The 16,482-nt window shown below is 37.5% G+C and overlaps 1 protein-coding gene across 1 annotated transcript in view; it reads right to left on the bottom strand.

Moving 5' to 3' along the window:
* Positions 1 to 16,482, bottom strand: part of LOC101344436 (CUB and sushi domain-containing protein 1-like) — a 1,691,327-nt gene that overhangs the window by 334,165 nt on the left and 1,340,680 nt on the right. Inside the window, exons 23-24 of the mRNA XM_023743077.1 lie at positions 11,470 to 11,661; positions 10,906 to 11,032 (exon numbers count right to left, since the gene is read on the bottom strand). Coding sequence (XP_023598845.1) covers positions 10,906 to 11,032; positions 11,470 to 11,661 — 319 coding nt within the window. The remainder of the gene's footprint in view (positions 1 to 10,905; positions 11,033 to 11,469; positions 11,662 to 16,482) is intronic.

Genomic DNA, 16,482 nt, shown 5'->3' on the forward strand with positions numbered 1-16,482 from the left:
TTCTTGAGATGGTCTCTAAATTCAGGTAGGATTCAAGGTCATATTTTGGCTTTCATGGACTTGTTCTCATTTTCTTCAGCTTCTACTTGAACTTGCATTTGATCAAATGATGGTCTATTCCACGGTCAGCCCATGGCCTTGTTCTGACTGATGATATTGAGCTTTTCCATTGTTTCTTTTCACAGATATAACTGACTGGATTCCTGTGTATTCCCTCTGGTGAGGTTCATGTGTATAGTTACCATTTCAGTTGTTGAAAAAAAGCATTTGCAATGAAGAAGTCATTGGTCTTGCAAAATTTTATCAATCTCCAGCATTTTTTCTACCACCAAGTCCTTATTTTCCAACTATTGACCTTTCTTTTTTGTTTCCAGCTTTTACTTTCCAATCACCAGTAATTAGTAATGCATCTTGATTGCATGTTTGATCAATTTCAGTCTGCAGAAGTTGGTAAAAATCTTCAATTCTCTCATCTTTGGCATTAGTGGTTGGTGGGTAAATTTGAATAATAACCATATTAACTGCTCTTCTTTGTAGGTGTATGGATCTTATCCTATCACTGACAGCATTGCACTTCAGGATAGATTTTGAAATCTTTTTTTTTTTTTTTTTTTTTTTACAATGAATGCAATGCCATTCTTCTTCAATTTGTCATTCCTAGTATAGTAGACCATATGATTTTTCCATTCTAAATGGCCAGTACCAGTCTTTTTAAGCTTACTAATGCCTAGGATATCAATCTTTATGTGTTCCATTTCATTTTTGATGACTTCCAACTTTCCTAGATTCATACTTCGTACATTCCATGTTCTGATTATTAATGGATGTTTGCAGCTGTTTCTTCTCATTTTGAGTCATGCCACCTCAGCAAATGTAGGTTCCCAAAGCTTTACTCTATCCACATCATTAAAGTTGACTCTACTTTGAGGAGATAGCTCTTCCCCAGTCATATTTTGAGTGCCTTCCAACCTGAGGGGCTTATCTCTGGCACTATACCAGACAATGTTCCACTGCTATTCATAAGGTTTTCACTGGCTAATTATTTCAGATATAGACTGCCAGGTCCTTCTTCCTAGTCTGTCTTAGTCTGGAAGCTCCACTGAAACCTGTCCACCGTGAGTGACCCTGCTCATATTTGAAATACCGGTTGCATAGCTTCCACGATCACAGCAACATGGAAGCCACCACAGTACAACAAACTGACAGATGTGTAAGGGAATTAAGGAAATAGATAAACAAAATTCCATATATTTGTATTTGTGCAGAAAAATTATAAGCTATATGTACTAAATTTTCAACTGTAGTTATCTTTGAGGTCTAGGATTATTGAAAAATACTTTTTCTTCTTTTTATTACAGTTTAGATGAAGATTTACAGAACAAACTAGCTTCTCATTAAACAATTAGTAAACATATTGTTTTGTGACATTGGTTGTCACCCCACGACATGTCAACACTTTCCCCTTCTCGACCTTAGGGTCCCCATTTCCAGTTTTCCTGTTCCGTCTTGCCTTCTCATCCTTGCTCCTAGACTAGTGTGCCCTTTTAGTCTTGTTTAGTTTTATAGGCCTGTCTAATCTTTGGCTGAAGGTGAGTCTCAAGAGTGACTTCAGTACTGAGGGTATCCAGGGGCCATACTCTCGGGGTTTCTCCAGTCTCTGTCAGACAGGCAAGTGTGGTCTTTTTTTGTGAGTTAGAATTTTGTTCTACATTTTTCTCCAGCTCTGTCTGGCATCCTCTATTGTGATCCCTGTCAGAGCAGTCGGTGGTGGTACCTGGGGCACCATCTAATTGCACTGGACTCAGTCTGGTGGAGGCTGTAATGCTTGTGGTCCATTAGTCATTCGGACTAATCTTTCCCTTGTATCTTTGGTTTTCTTCATTCTCCCTTGCTCCAGATGGGGTGAGACCAGAGGAGTATCTTAGATAGCCACTCACAAGCTTTTAAGACCCCAGATGCTACTCACCAATGTAGAATGCAGAAGAACATTTTCTTTATAAACTATGTCATGCCAATTGAGCTAGATGTTCCCTGAGATCATGGTCCCCATAGCCCTCAACCCAGTAATTTGGTCCCTCAGGGAGTTTGGATGTGTCTATGGAGCTTCCATGACCTTGCCTTCATCAAGTTGTGCTGGCTTTCCAGTATTGTGTACTCTTACCTCTCACCAAAGTTACCACTTATCTATTGTCTACTTAGCGTTTTTCCATCCCCACTCCTCCTCTCCCTCATAACCATCAAAGATTGTTTCATTTTGTGTGTAAACCTTTTTCATGAGTTTTTATAGTAATGGTTTCATACAATTGTTGTCCTTTTGTGATTGACTTAATTCACTCAGCATAACGCCCTCCAGATTTATCCATTCTGTGAGATGTTTCACAGATTCACCATTGTTCTTTATCATTCTATAATACTGCATTGTGTGTATGTACCATAGTTTGTTTATCCATTCATCTGTTGATGGGCACTTAGGTTGTTTCCATCTTTTTGCTATTGTGAACAATGCTGCAATGAATATGGGTGTGCATACACTTTTTCATGTGACAGCTCATATTTCTCTAGGTTGTATTCCTAGGAGGGAAATTGCTGGATCATGTAGTATTTCTATTTCTAGCTTTTTAAGAAAGCGCCATATCGTTTTCCAGAATGGTTGTACCATTTTGCATTCCCACCATCAGTGCATAAGAGCTCCAACCTCCCTGCAGCCTCTCCAACATTTGCTATTTTCTGCTGTTTTTGATTTGTGCCAGTAATGTCGGGGTGAGATAGTATCTCATTGTGGTTTTGATTAGCATTTCTCTAATGGCTAGTGATCTTGAGCATTTCCTCATGTGTCTGTTAGACACTTGAATGTCTTCTTTGGTGAAGTGTCTGTTCCTTTGCCTATTTTTTGATTGGATTATTTGTCTTATTGTTATAGAGGTGTTCGTTGGGTTTTCCTGTAGATTTTAAAGATTAGAACTTTGTTGGATTTGTCGTAGTCAAATATTTTTTCCCAGTCTGTAGTTCTCTATTTACTCTTTTGGTGAAGTCTTTTGGTGAGCGTAAGTGTTTAATTTTTAGAAGATCCCAGCTATCTAGCTTATCTTCTGGAATTTGTGTCTTGTTAGTTATGGTTTGTATCCTGTTAATGCCATGTATTAGGGCCTCTAGCATTGATAGTATTTTTTCTTCTATGATCTTTATAGTTTTTGGTTTTATATTTATGTCTTTCATCATTTTGAATTAGTTTTTGTGTATGTTGTGAGTCAGGTATGGGTCCTGTTTCATTTTTTTTCAGATGCACATCCAATTTTGCAAGCACCGCTTGTTAAAAAGACTGTGTTTTCCCCGTTTGATGGACTTTGGGCCCTTGTCAAAGATAAGGTGACTCTAGGTAGACGCATTTACATCTGGGTTCTCAATTCTGTTCCATTGTTCAATGTGTTTGTCTTTGTATCAGTACCAGACTATTCTGACTACACTAGCTGCATAGTATGTTCTGAGATCGGGTAGTGCGAGTCCTCCTACTTTATTCTTCTTCAGTAGTGCTTTACTTATTCGGGGTCTCTTCCTTTTCCATATAAAGTTAATGATTAGTTTGAAAAATACTTTTTGGAATTTTTATTTTTCTGTAACACTCATATTATTAAAAAATAAAGGAATATAGATATCTTTGAATGTCATATAAAATGAGATTGAATTTATTCTTCATATAATGAATAGACACATGAGGTTTTTTTTTTTGTGAGCAGGTCAATGATCAGCTTTGCTTGATTGAAGGATTTGTATTAAGACACATAAAAATATTTGCACTATTTGAGTGAGCAAAAATTTTTCTAGAAATTTATTCTAAGATATTGGTTAGAAATATGAGCAAAGCTTTACTGCAAGACTACTTCCCAAATTATTATATATAATATCAAAGATTAGAAATAACATAAATAACAAACAGTGAAAAATTGATAATAATTAATTATACACATCCACACTATAGAATGTGCATAGATACATGTTAGACATATGCCAGCATGATAACCATGATGTCTAGGTATGGGAATTATGTATAGTGTATTTGTTTTTTTAACTATTTCAAATTGTCTGTATGTCCATTAATTGTACAGTCATATAAAATGAATTTTTCTCATTAACAAAATAAAACAGGTTCCTTAGAGTGGGAACACTCTAATATGAGGCAGTCCTTGTTTTGCAAGATAGTGTAAGCTGAAGCCATTCAAAGGGATGTTAACAATCAATGGGAAAAATTACAAATATTCCACGACCTTTAATGATGTCTGTAAATACTGGTTTACTTTTGGTTACAAACACACAGAAAATTAGAATAAAAAGACAGTGAGACTAATATTTGTCTTAAAAAAACCAGTTGCCATCTAGTTACCCCATGTGTGTCAGGGTAAAATTGTCCTCCATAAGGTTTTCAATGGCTGATTTTTCCAAAGTAGATCACCAGGCCTTTCTTTCAAGGCACCACTGGTTGACTGGGACTGCAAAACTTTGGGCTGGCAGCTGAGCGCACTGACCCTTTGCACCAGCCAGGGATTCCAAATACTTGTCTAGTTCCCTGTAACTTAAAGTATTTGAAACATTGAGAATTAAAATGTTTTATTTCTTGGTAAAAAAAAAATTATCACGAATAGTTTGGAACAGTGTTTGCCACATTTTTCTCGTCACATAACTTATGATTTGGATCAGCTATGTTTTCTAAGCCTTTGAGAATTGGCATACTCCTTTCTAAGTCTGAATAGGCTTCTCACATATTTTCTTCTGTGCTCTCTATGTTCTGAAATATCTCCAAGTGTTTCTTTGATGCTTTTTGCCCAGTCACTTCCCCTGGGCCATCACCATCCTTTTCTTCACAACCGCTTTCCTCACTTATGTCTGAAGTTCACCTTCTCTATGTTCCTCTGACTACATATCTGTAGTCTCTTAAGCAAAGACAGTGTGCACATTCCCCTGGCCAGCTAGTTCTCCTGTAACTCCATTTACCTTTAATTAGAACTATACTTCCAGCGCTGCCACTTTTCATTTCTTTGTTGCACTTTCATCTTTGTTGGCCATTTCCGCCTTCTGATTATCCGTATTTGTAGTGTCTCTGCGAGACAAGAAGGCAACACCACTACACACTTTTCTGTCTGTGCATGAACTGAATAACAGATGCGCAATGAGCAATCACTGACAGGCTCTGAATGAAGTGACGTGAATAATTACAGATCACAATGCACACAGGGATTTGGGGAGGGAAGAGCTAGCCGTAAACTTCACAATGCCTCATAGTTAATATACTGTGATAACTGAAATTCACATCGTGTTGTTGAGGGACTGGTGTTATTTAACTAAACTGTGGTAACTGAAATTGTGCACATCAGAACCTTGCAGAGTGAGAGGTGCCTGGAACCTTCTTCCTTCTGACTCTTTCTCTTCTCAGTGATTGGTAAGGGAAGCTATACCCAGAAGCTATACCCAGGACTCCAGCCTGAGGAGGTGTGGGGGCAAACTCTGTAGCAATTCTGCCCTTTTCTTTTGATGACTGATATTCTCTTGACTGGTTATTTTCTCACATTATCTACAAAATGATATAACATATTCAGTTGTGGTCTTAATAGGAAAGAGGGGATTTGGCATGCTTTGATTCCAGACCCCAAGCCTGTCAGTCATGTCACCAAAGGGAGTCCAACCCATGATCCAACCACGTTTACTAAAGCTGAACATTAAGATTTGAGAAGCACCTCATGAATGGAGTTCATCTGCCTGCTGTTTTCCTCTTGAGTATATTTCTTATAGAGACCTTGAAGGTTGGTCAAAAATAGATTAATGCAATTCAGGATGTCCTGACCAGATCTCATGTTAATCTCTCTACTGCCCCAAGTGCTGCCCAAAAACAAATCAAGGACACGTAAAGGGGAGACCAGGATCACCAACGTGAGTTTCACTTTCTTTAAAAGCCTGCCTAGGACCAGTTTTGACAATCTTGAAAAAAGTTTGAAGTTATTCTGATGTTTTTAACACTGTAAAAGCTTTTTAAAAATAAGTTCCTTCAACTACGCTACCAAATAAAATTTCTTGCAAACGATTGTGAACAGAAATATTTCCAAGGTGAGTTTTCCAGATAATTACACTTACAGAAAAGTAATTAAAATTAAGGAACAATATACACATGTGATTATGTAAAACAAAGCCTCCAATGTTGCTTGTTGAAGATGTTTATAATGCTGTCTCCTTTATTACATAAATTATAGCTGTCCTCAGCAATGAAATACACTGGGTCTGTTAGAGAAATGTTTACATATAACACTTAATGTGGCTAAATTTACTACAATGTTTTGTGATTAGACTTTTAATTAAATTCTGCTCAGGTAACTGCTTATAGCATGTATGTTAAAATTACAAACCTTTTCCAGACCCAAGTACCCTATAATAATAACTATTTGGGGGGTTTCTATTACTTTGAATAGAAAGTTGTAACAATATACAATCGGTAAGTGATATCGGCCTCAGTGAAATAAAAGCAGGCCCAATAATAATTGGCCTGAAGAGTGGAAACCAGCATTTGTTATATTTTCCAATATCCTGTTTTTTACTTATCTTCTGGGAGTGAAAAGCATTAACATTAAAAAATCGTAGCATGCATACTTTGCAATTAATTCTGTTTTATTAACATTTTCTTAATACGTTAATCCCTGGACTCATGTTCTATAACTGATAAATTCCTCATTTTTGAGTATAGAGTGTAGGTAATATTGGCTATCATACCATTGAAATAACTCAGACTTAGTAAGCTAGCCAACAAAGCTAAGACCAGAATCTGTTTTTCTGATTCTTAGTACAATTTTCAGCCTAAAATTGCACATTATGTTCTTTTAAGTATGCCGTTTTCCAACCCCAGCCTAAAAAAATACTATTTCCTTAAGGAAAGACAACTTAATCACTGGAAATATTTTTGTATGAAGTTGGATATCATTTAAGAAATTAATTATAAATACTAACGTTTCCCTCTTAACTTCCATACTAGAAAGGAATTTGTGTCTTAATTTTTTTAAAAATCTGTTTATAAATTTGCTAAGGTAAACATACATATCTTTCAAATGTATATGTTTACACATTTTGAAAGATACGCATCAGAAGAAAACTTTCTGGTATAACAAATTAGTGCATGCAATGTCTTTTTTTTCTCTCATTTTGCATCAGAGAAAATCTTAATGGTTAAATATTATAGTTCGTGATATAAAAAGTTATACATTTTTCATTACTTTAAATCATTCTTACTAATTTCTTTTCTCTTTTCTTATGAAAATGTTAATGAAGTATTAGCTTCACCTGCGAAGTGTGAATTCATCACTCTACATTTTGGAGAAGATACTGCTCATTCTAATTCTGGGAAAACAAACCACAAGGGAAATTGTAAGATGTACAAAGATTTGAAACGCTCCGAAAAGAAAGCAGATTGTTTATGTAAAGTCATTCCATTAACCATAATTAATTTCTAGGAGTTTTCAAAATCAAAACCAGTCTAACGGCTTTTATATTACTTAAATCAAGTGTTCAGAGTTCAAAATTAGGAACTAATATTTAATTTATTTCAATGGAAAAGTGACTTCATTGATTTTCGTGAAAAATACAAAATCTTGAATTACTCAAATGAACTTCAGTGTTGTCTCAATAGGTCAATAATTGTCTAATCAATCATTCATCTTGATTTAGGACACAACTTAATCTTTAAATGGTTTATGATAAAATCATATGTTTGCATTCGATATATACTTAAGTTCTGTTTCTTGTTCCTCTTACATAGTGAGAACATTTCTTACATAGGATTTGAAAACGGTAATACTTTGTGCTATGTAAGTTTACTTATTCCCAAAGCGTTAACATGATTCAACAAAAAGTAAAATAAGTGAATCTTGGAGAGGGCGAATATCGGAAGAGTGAACTGTGCGCATAAACACATGACAAACTCGTTGCCATGGAGCTGATTCTGACCCACGGCAACCCTGTAAGACAGGGTAGAACTGCCCCATAGGGTTTCCAAGGATCGGCTGGTGGATTCGAGCCGCCAACCTTTTGGTTAGCAGCCAAGCTCTTAACCACTGTGCCACCAGGGCCCCCAAACACATGCTAGTTGTCTCAAAATTACCAGCAGCAATAAGACTGTTAGGATGAGGACTCTACTATTCGATCTGATTGGGTCGTACACACAAGACACTTAAACAGTGTTGGCAATTGAAAGCCGTTATTATTAATTATAGAAAAGCAAACAGTGAACAACAAGAAGAGATGTGAGCTGAGCTGGTCCCCTCTCCCCCTACGAGTACCCTACTTGGCATCGTAGGGGAGAAACTCACATATCTCTCACCCTTCTCAAATTACCCGTGTCATGTCGGTGTCACCGGGCAGGCATGCCACGGACCAAGAGTCAGCAGTTGTCGCTCTCCCTCAGCAGGTGCGTCACCAGCTCAGGTCAGGTGTGGTGTGCTTGTTTCCCTCTCTCTCTCTCTGTGTGTCTGTCTGTCTCTCTCCACGGCTTTTCTTGGCCAGCTCTGGCCCCCTGTGATTGCTGGTGCAGCTCACACCCAGCAGCTTTGGAACAACCCTGGGCCAGTGATGGGGTTAGGCCAGCATTATGCCAGCTCTCCAGGCAAGATTTTTACTGGTAACCCCTTTACAGCCTATGTCCAAGACTCTACTCTGCTGGCCACCTGCTGCCCAGACGCACCCAGCTCTGCTGCTTGGATTGACTCTGCCCACATCGTCATCTTCTCCATGGGCCGACTCTGCCCACGGCCACCATCTGCCAGTCTCCTGGTTCCCAGATAGCACCACTGCTGCCATTTCTCTGCTGCCTGTCCGTGCTGTGCTTGCCATATCCCTCACTCTTTAGTGTCAGCAGCCCAGAGTGTTACCAGCTCAGTGCCACAGCTCTTGATCTGTATTACAGCTCTTCTAGGAGGTTTTCAGCACACGTCCCCATGTCCAAAGAAAGGGATTCTCTCCTGGCTCTTAAAAACCTCTATGAGATCTAATATAAGAGAACTCCTTGTCAATTTCAGGGTGTGGCATTCATAAACCGACCAATCCTTTACACGACTGTTAATTCGACAATCCGACTGGGTGGATTTGCAAGATTTATGCAGATAGCAAACAGACCAATCCCCTGCAAGCTACTTATGTGACTAGTAAACCAACCGATCCCTTGCAAGACTGTGGTTCAACCAATCCCTTTGGGAGAGTTACAAACCGCGGGCCAGAAAAGTCACGTAAGGAAAAAACCCATGACACAACCGAGGGAAATAGAACATCGTGGAACAGAACACACATCTCCTTTTACTTCACCTCATCCCAGTTCATTTTTTCTAAGTTATAAAGTTGTAGTACTATCAGTCTACGATTGCCATGTAAATATAAATTACTAAGTTTATATTAATTTAACAATGTTTCTGTCCTTCCATCTCCCCCAGAAAGAGGTTTTTGGCTTTGATTTCTCAATGTATTTAGCTTCACTTATGTTGAGGCGGAGCTGCCTTAACCAGAGAGGTTCATGTCTTTGTTGATGGGGCACAACAGCACAATGAAGACAGCACGAATCAAAGACACGTGAACTAAGAGTGGTGCAGGAGAAGGCCGTAAAGCAAAACTGGCGCAGGAGAAGGCCGTAAAGGAAAACTGGTGCAGGAGAAGGCCGTAAAGCAAAAAAAAAAAACCACTGCTATGGAGTCGACTCAAACTTACAGCAACCCTATGGGGCAGAGTAGAACAGCCCCTTAGGGTTTCCACAGGACAGCTGGTGATTTCGAACTGCCCACCCTTTGGTTAGCAGCCAAAGGCTTAACCACTCTGCCACCAGGGCTCTGGAGAAGGGGCAAGTTTTTTTTTTTTTTCAATTTTGTAGAGAGATTTAGGAATGGATATAATGAATGAGGAAAATTAATTGAAGGAGAAAAGGGGGATTTTAAGAAGTTTTTCTGGGGACTATGTGTTCTCTTTTAGTTCACTAAGAGCTATAATTAAGGAACAACTTATTTTGAAATAACTTTATTTTATGGACTATTATTTTGATTTAATTTGCAGACTAGAACATGGAGAAATTGCTTTAAAGATATTACTTTTGTTGGCTTGTTTACTTAATGGCTTAAACGGTCTAAAAATATCACCATAATAATTTAGAACTATCACTTTAAGGAGGACAATAATTTTTGTTTACACGTTTGCACAATTTTCTGCAATTTTTATTATTTTATTTTGTTTTTCTAACTTTATATAGCATACTTCTTGTTCTATCTCTAGCTTCTATCTTTAGATTGCTGAATGGCCACAACTTCCTGGCATCCCTGGATACACGCCCCTTTTCAATACCACTTTGCTGCTCCACCCATTCAGGAGTGGAGCCTATTTCTTCATACCTCAGATCTTGTCTTCATCATAAAACTTGCTTTGGTAAATGGCCTTTTGCAAAGGTAAACAGAAGTGTGAAAGTTTTCCACCCCTTGCTACTGAGAACCCTTCTGCTCAGTGAATAAGCATGGACTACCCTACTGAGGGCAGAGGAACCTTGTGCAGAGATCCAGCCAGCCTAGCTGAGCCCAGATCCCTCAGTCAAGCTGCTCCAGATTGGCAGTCAGGAGCAGATGAATGATTGTTACTTAGAGCCAACATGTTTTGACGGTAGACTGTCGTACAGCAAAAGCTAACCGCTACCTCATTTATTCGAATCTCTATTATGTACAGCTTTACAAACCTTTCAGAGGAATAGCCATGTAAGAAAGTGAGCCAAAGAAGCATTTAGCTATACTTTTAAGTTTCCTTCTTTAGCACAAAAACTTCTTCATTACCCTGGATAATAGATGTACTACTATATCCACTAAATAATAGAAGTTGTACCTTGAATCACTGCAACAAAAATAGAACAAATACCTGATGGTCTTTCCTGGGTCGGCTTCTATAATCCAAGTGCAGTGAAGATTGTGGTCATAGGGAGCTGGGTACCCTGGGGACAATATGCGCCCCGAAGTGGCCACATGGATCTGACCACCGCATTCCGCTGTAAAAGATTTGGAAACATGGGAAAATCTCCATGTATTACAATGCCCAACAACTTTTAAAAACCAAAACAATTGTTCTGTATTCTGTACCCAGGGAAACGTCACATTAATTCTCTTTATCATTTCCCTTCTTTACTTCTTCCCAGCCATTATCCTGATGGAAAGGAATAAATCTTGCGTAATTATAGTCGAGAAGATGGAACACTGCAACGCTCGTGTCATGGTTATAACAATACATCTGTGCATATATTCTCAGTAATATAGTACTAGGAAATCTGTCTTTCATAACTGAACAAAATCCCACAAATCTTCAGAATACACAGAAACCCAAACTGGAAAGAGTGTATTAAAAAAAAAAAAACTCTCTTCTTCCAAAAGGTGAGGTCAAAGCAATAGATAGTACACTACAGTCATCTAAACTGGCTCTCCAACTCACCTATGCAAGATGGCAATGGCTTATCCCATACCCTCCTGTCTCCACTCAGGCAGGTCAGCGTACCGCTGCCGTGCATGGCGTACCCTGGATTGCAGCTGTAGACAACCACCGTGTCAGTGAAGTGGCCTTCATCTCGGATCTTATAGCCGTAGTTAGGGATTCCTGGCTCTTCACATTTTACTAGATCAAAACCTACGAGAAAGAACGGGAAAGAAAGAATGGAACTAAAAAAAGAATGTACGATAACATTAAAATAAAGATGAAATAAACTAGGTTGTCAAATGTTCCTGGAAATATAAAAAGAAAAAAAAAGATGATGAATTTGAAAAGAGTAAGAGGAATATAGGCTTTTTTGGGGGCTTTATTTGTTAACCTTTTGTTGTTTCTTCAAGTTTCATGACCTTGCTTGTTCTTTCTATTTATATATCGGAGTCCCTGGGTGGTGCAAATAGTTAGCATGCTCAGCTGCTAACTGAAAGGTTGAAGGCTTGAGTTCACTCAGAAGCAACTCAGAAGAAAGGCCTGGTGATCCAAATCCAAAAAAATCAGCCACTGAAAACTTGACAGAATACAGTTCTACTCTGACACACTGTCGCCCGCCTTGAGTTGGAATTTATTCAGGGCAGCTGGTTTTTACTGGTTATTTCTATATTAAGGAGAATCTTTGTTCAAAGACTTATAAATCGTCATCTGTTAAACCAGTTATAATCCGTAACTCCAGCCAGCATATTGGATTCTTAGAGTAAGTCTCAAAGCCTTATCTGACTAACCTGCAAGTCTTTGCTGCCTTCAAATCCCCTCTCTCACAGCCTGGCACATTCCGAAGGGCAGAACACACCTGTGGGTGCCTCCGGGCTCTTGTCAGTAATGTCACTGCCAGTACTCCTTCTAACTCATCATCAAGAGCCGCAGCCTTCATGACAACTGCCCCTAAACTCCAACATCTGAAGCTTCATGGGGAATTAAAAAGTTGTTTCTGCTCACGAAAGACTGGGGAATCATGAATTACCACCTGCCACATACTTCATGTACACAGTTATGAGGCTTCTGAGCAACTGCGTGCACAATGCAAGTTCCACACGTGAATTATTATAATGACATCGTCAAACTAAGCTCTTAAACTCAAAGAAATAGATGGCGGAAATGAAGATTTATCTTCTGCAGTACTGAGAGCTGTGTATTGCCTTCATGTGAGACAACATTTTAAGGCCATCTGTGAAGACAGTCTTACAGTAACGCACTTCTTACTTCATATCACGGTGCAAATTTTGACCATTTTAAAAACTAGAGCTGAAATCTTGAGGTATGACATGGTTTATTTATTTCTACTTCCACCTAACCTCCAATTCTTGATTTTCTTAAAAAAAAAAAAAAGATCAATGTGCTCTTTTTGCTCAGTGTTTCTGTTAAACTTCCATTGAAGAAAATACATCCTTAAATTAACAACATAATAGCGCCCTGTTGATCTCTAAAAAGTCAAGATTGGATTCTGCATCTATTTGTACAGGGGAGAGAAAAGAGAACAAACTCAATGATTTACATTTATAGTCTAAGAAAAGTTTTCTTCTATAAAATGTCCGCATTAAGCTTACCAAGTGTTTCTTTACAATAACTCTTATGTATTTGAGAAATCAAAATAATTTTAATTCAAGATGCAAAAAACGTAAGAGCATGAGAGGATATCAACTCTAGTGCAAAATAAATAAAAGCCACAAAGGACAGGTAGGAATTAAGGAAAATTTAAGGGTCCTAATCACCTACAGTTTCAAGGATAGTGATAATATTCGATTACCTCCAACCTGCCTGCACAGTACAAAGACAACTGGAGAGAACACAAAACATCAAGCTTTTGTATTAATTATGACAACTATTGACTGTAAGGGTCATGAGAGGCCGGACAGATTCTTTGTCCCTCTCGTCTTTTTTTAAAGAAGGGAAAAACACTGAAGGTTTTTCTGTTGTTGTTATCCCACTTGATTTGAGGTTATGAGATGAGAGGATCCGTACAATGCTTTAGAAAAAGCAATACTATGTAGGGCAACAGGAATGAGAAACAATGGAAGAAACAAACTTGGAAGCAGAATGACTAGTTAGGAAGTGATTTCCATAGGCGACTCGGAGTAAGGCTCCAATGGTAATAATAAATAACTCTTCTAGGAACGATTTCAAATTCCAATTAGCTATGGTGAGTATCAAGTGCCAATGGGAATTAACTGGGAATATTCATTAGACAAACAAAATTCAGGAATATAAAATCTAGACAAAAAAAAAAGAAAGTAAAAAACATATTCCTATTAATCGTACAATTGTAGCAGGACCTTGTTATTTTTTGCTATTGAGTTGGCTCTGACTCATGGTGACCTTGTGTATAACAGACAGAAACATTTGCCAGTCCTGTGCCATCTCCATGCTCATTGAGTAAATTAGAAAATCTATGCAAAGGGTACAAGCTCAAATGCTAATGGGACCATGAAGGTCCTATGATGAAGAATGTGACCTGTGTGGCAACAGAGGCCAGAGCGCTGTGAGATGCTGGTTCTTACAACGAGCACCTCTGGGGTGGCCACAACCTGTTGTCACACTGAGATTCACATTGGTGTGATGTCAGCTTCTTATTTTTCAAGGGACACTAGAAATGTGGACATTTAAGGTTATAAAACTGCTTGTTGAATAAGTAAATATTCTGAAAGCAAAGATGTATAAAATACACAATTAGATTGGGAAATCTAGATATAAATAACACTAAAAGAACTACATAATTTAGCAATTTTTTGAAATTCCATAAATGCCTGGCATCATTTATACTTGTCAAGTGATGGTAAAGGCTTTATTCAGACTCAGAAAGGAGGGAATTTGGCATATTCCATCTAATGCTTTTAAATGAAGCTTTGAACCACATACATTTGCTGGGGATGATTAAAGCCTGGACAGGAAGCAGCCTCAGTAACTCATCCAAGACTTTTTATTTTGAAAATAAATTCTTTCCTGACAATAGGTGGTTATACCAAAGGGTATTTGACAAAGATTTTCTTTCATGGCGATGTATACCTATGTTGATAAAATAATGACACAGATTTTCCTCTGTGAATTATAAACCATCTCATGAGTTCATAGCCATAAGCTTTGCAGATCGTTTATTGATACTAATGCTTAAAATGTCTTTCAGAAGATCCCTTTATATTTAGAAACTATGACCTTTAAAGACTTCAACTGAGTAAATTACCAAAGTTCTAAAATACAAAAATATACTCATTTTAAAATTATTTGAAGAAAAGTTTTCCTCTGCCCCAAAAGTTGCATGAAAGCCTTTTTTGGAGCAAGAGTGGAAAAAGTATTAAAAAACAAACAAGCAAACAAATAAAGATGTACCAATAAAAATGTCTACTGAATTTTATTTGGGTTGGATTTTTAAGTGAAAAATCTGTTTTCTTTCTTTTTCTCATATTACTCAATCATAAAAGTTTATTTTTCCTAACCACATCTTATCAAGTAGACAGGTTGAACCAAGTTATTTGTGACCTTTCCACTACCAGCTGTTTGGATTTTTTTATGATGACTTTCTACTATTTTTTAAAAGATCCCTTAAATCCTTGATGGCATTCTTAGATTGATTATTTTGTAAAATGTCTTACACTTGATTACTGAATGCCTGAAGCTTCAAGGCCTACCCAATATCATTATATGATACATATCCCTCTTCTCTTCCCTGCCGGAAAGTTAAAAGCATTTGGAGATTCCAGAATGCAGTTTCCAATTTTCAGTTCACGGAAAAGAGTTTGTTCTCTCATAACTTCTCACACTTTAACAATTTCATGCATAGCTATAGGTGGGAACATAGACACATATACAGAGAGGAAATATTTGCAGTCACACTGATACATCTCTTCAAAGGACCAGAGTAAAATCTGTAGAAATGCTAAGCTTCTACGTTTGTTTCCTGGAGCTGGGAACAAGCTTTGCCTGACTATTGGGGAATACAGTGACGCTTCTACAAATTACACAAGGCAACACCACACCATAAAATTTCAGAACCTTTCAGGATCTTATAACCAGTTAGACTTTGATCCACTACTTCAGACAACTGGACTCCTGGTCTCCTACTCTGCATGTACTAGGGATGCAGCCCTAGCTCTCTGCCCCTCTCACCATACACTGAAAGGGATTTATTTCAATTCAGTTTTGATCACTATATGGTTAAAAAGTAATATAGTATTATCATCTCCTTTTGAAAATTACAACACTTCTTTTAAATACTGATAAAATAAGTTGAAATGGCATGTAATAGAAGAATTCTGCAATGATAGTATAAAGTTCTATGATGTAGCTCTGTGGCCAAAGAAATTATATTTAGATCTCTAACTATATTCTTCCAAGGAAGAGATATTTCAACTTTTATTTGAATTTAAAATGTCTGAGATTGATCAGTCTTAAAAATGCCAGAGAGCAACAACTTTAAAAATATACAGATGCCTCCTTGCCTATCTTGAGGCCACTAGTTTCCAAGAAATCAGTGTACAAATACTGTATCTTTTTATGCTGTAGACCCTCTAAAATATTAAATCAAATTATGTGCGTAAAAATGTTATCTATAAAAATGTACAATTGATGCTTGAATCTATTAGGTCGTGCTAATTCCTTCTGTTTTCCAGGAATTTCTTCTTCAGTCATATCAGCAGCAAAGATGCTCTGAACAAAACGTTCTATTCAATACAAGCTCCAGCAATCAGCTGGTGAAAAGCACTACTCCATATCCTTTGCAGTAATTACCCAGTCTTAATTTTTTTTTTTTTCGTATTTTATTGTACTTCAGGTGAAGGCTTAACAGAACGAATAGTTTCTCATGAAACAGTAGTACACATGTTGTTTTATGACATTGGTTAACAACCCCACAACATATCAACCTTCTAACTTCTCAACCTTTTTTTTTTTTTTTTGGTGAAAATACACATAGCCAAAGATACACCGTTTCAAAAATTTCTGCATACACACTTCAGTGACATTGACTACGCTCTT

This window comes from Trichechus manatus, unplaced genomic scaffold (genome assembly GCF_000243295.1).
Source record: "Trichechus manatus latirostris isolate Lorelei unplaced genomic scaffold, TriManLat1.0 scaffold00234, whole genome shotgun sequence".
Taxonomy (NCBI): domain Eukaryota; kingdom Metazoa; phylum Chordata; class Mammalia; order Sirenia; family Trichechidae; genus Trichechus; species Trichechus manatus.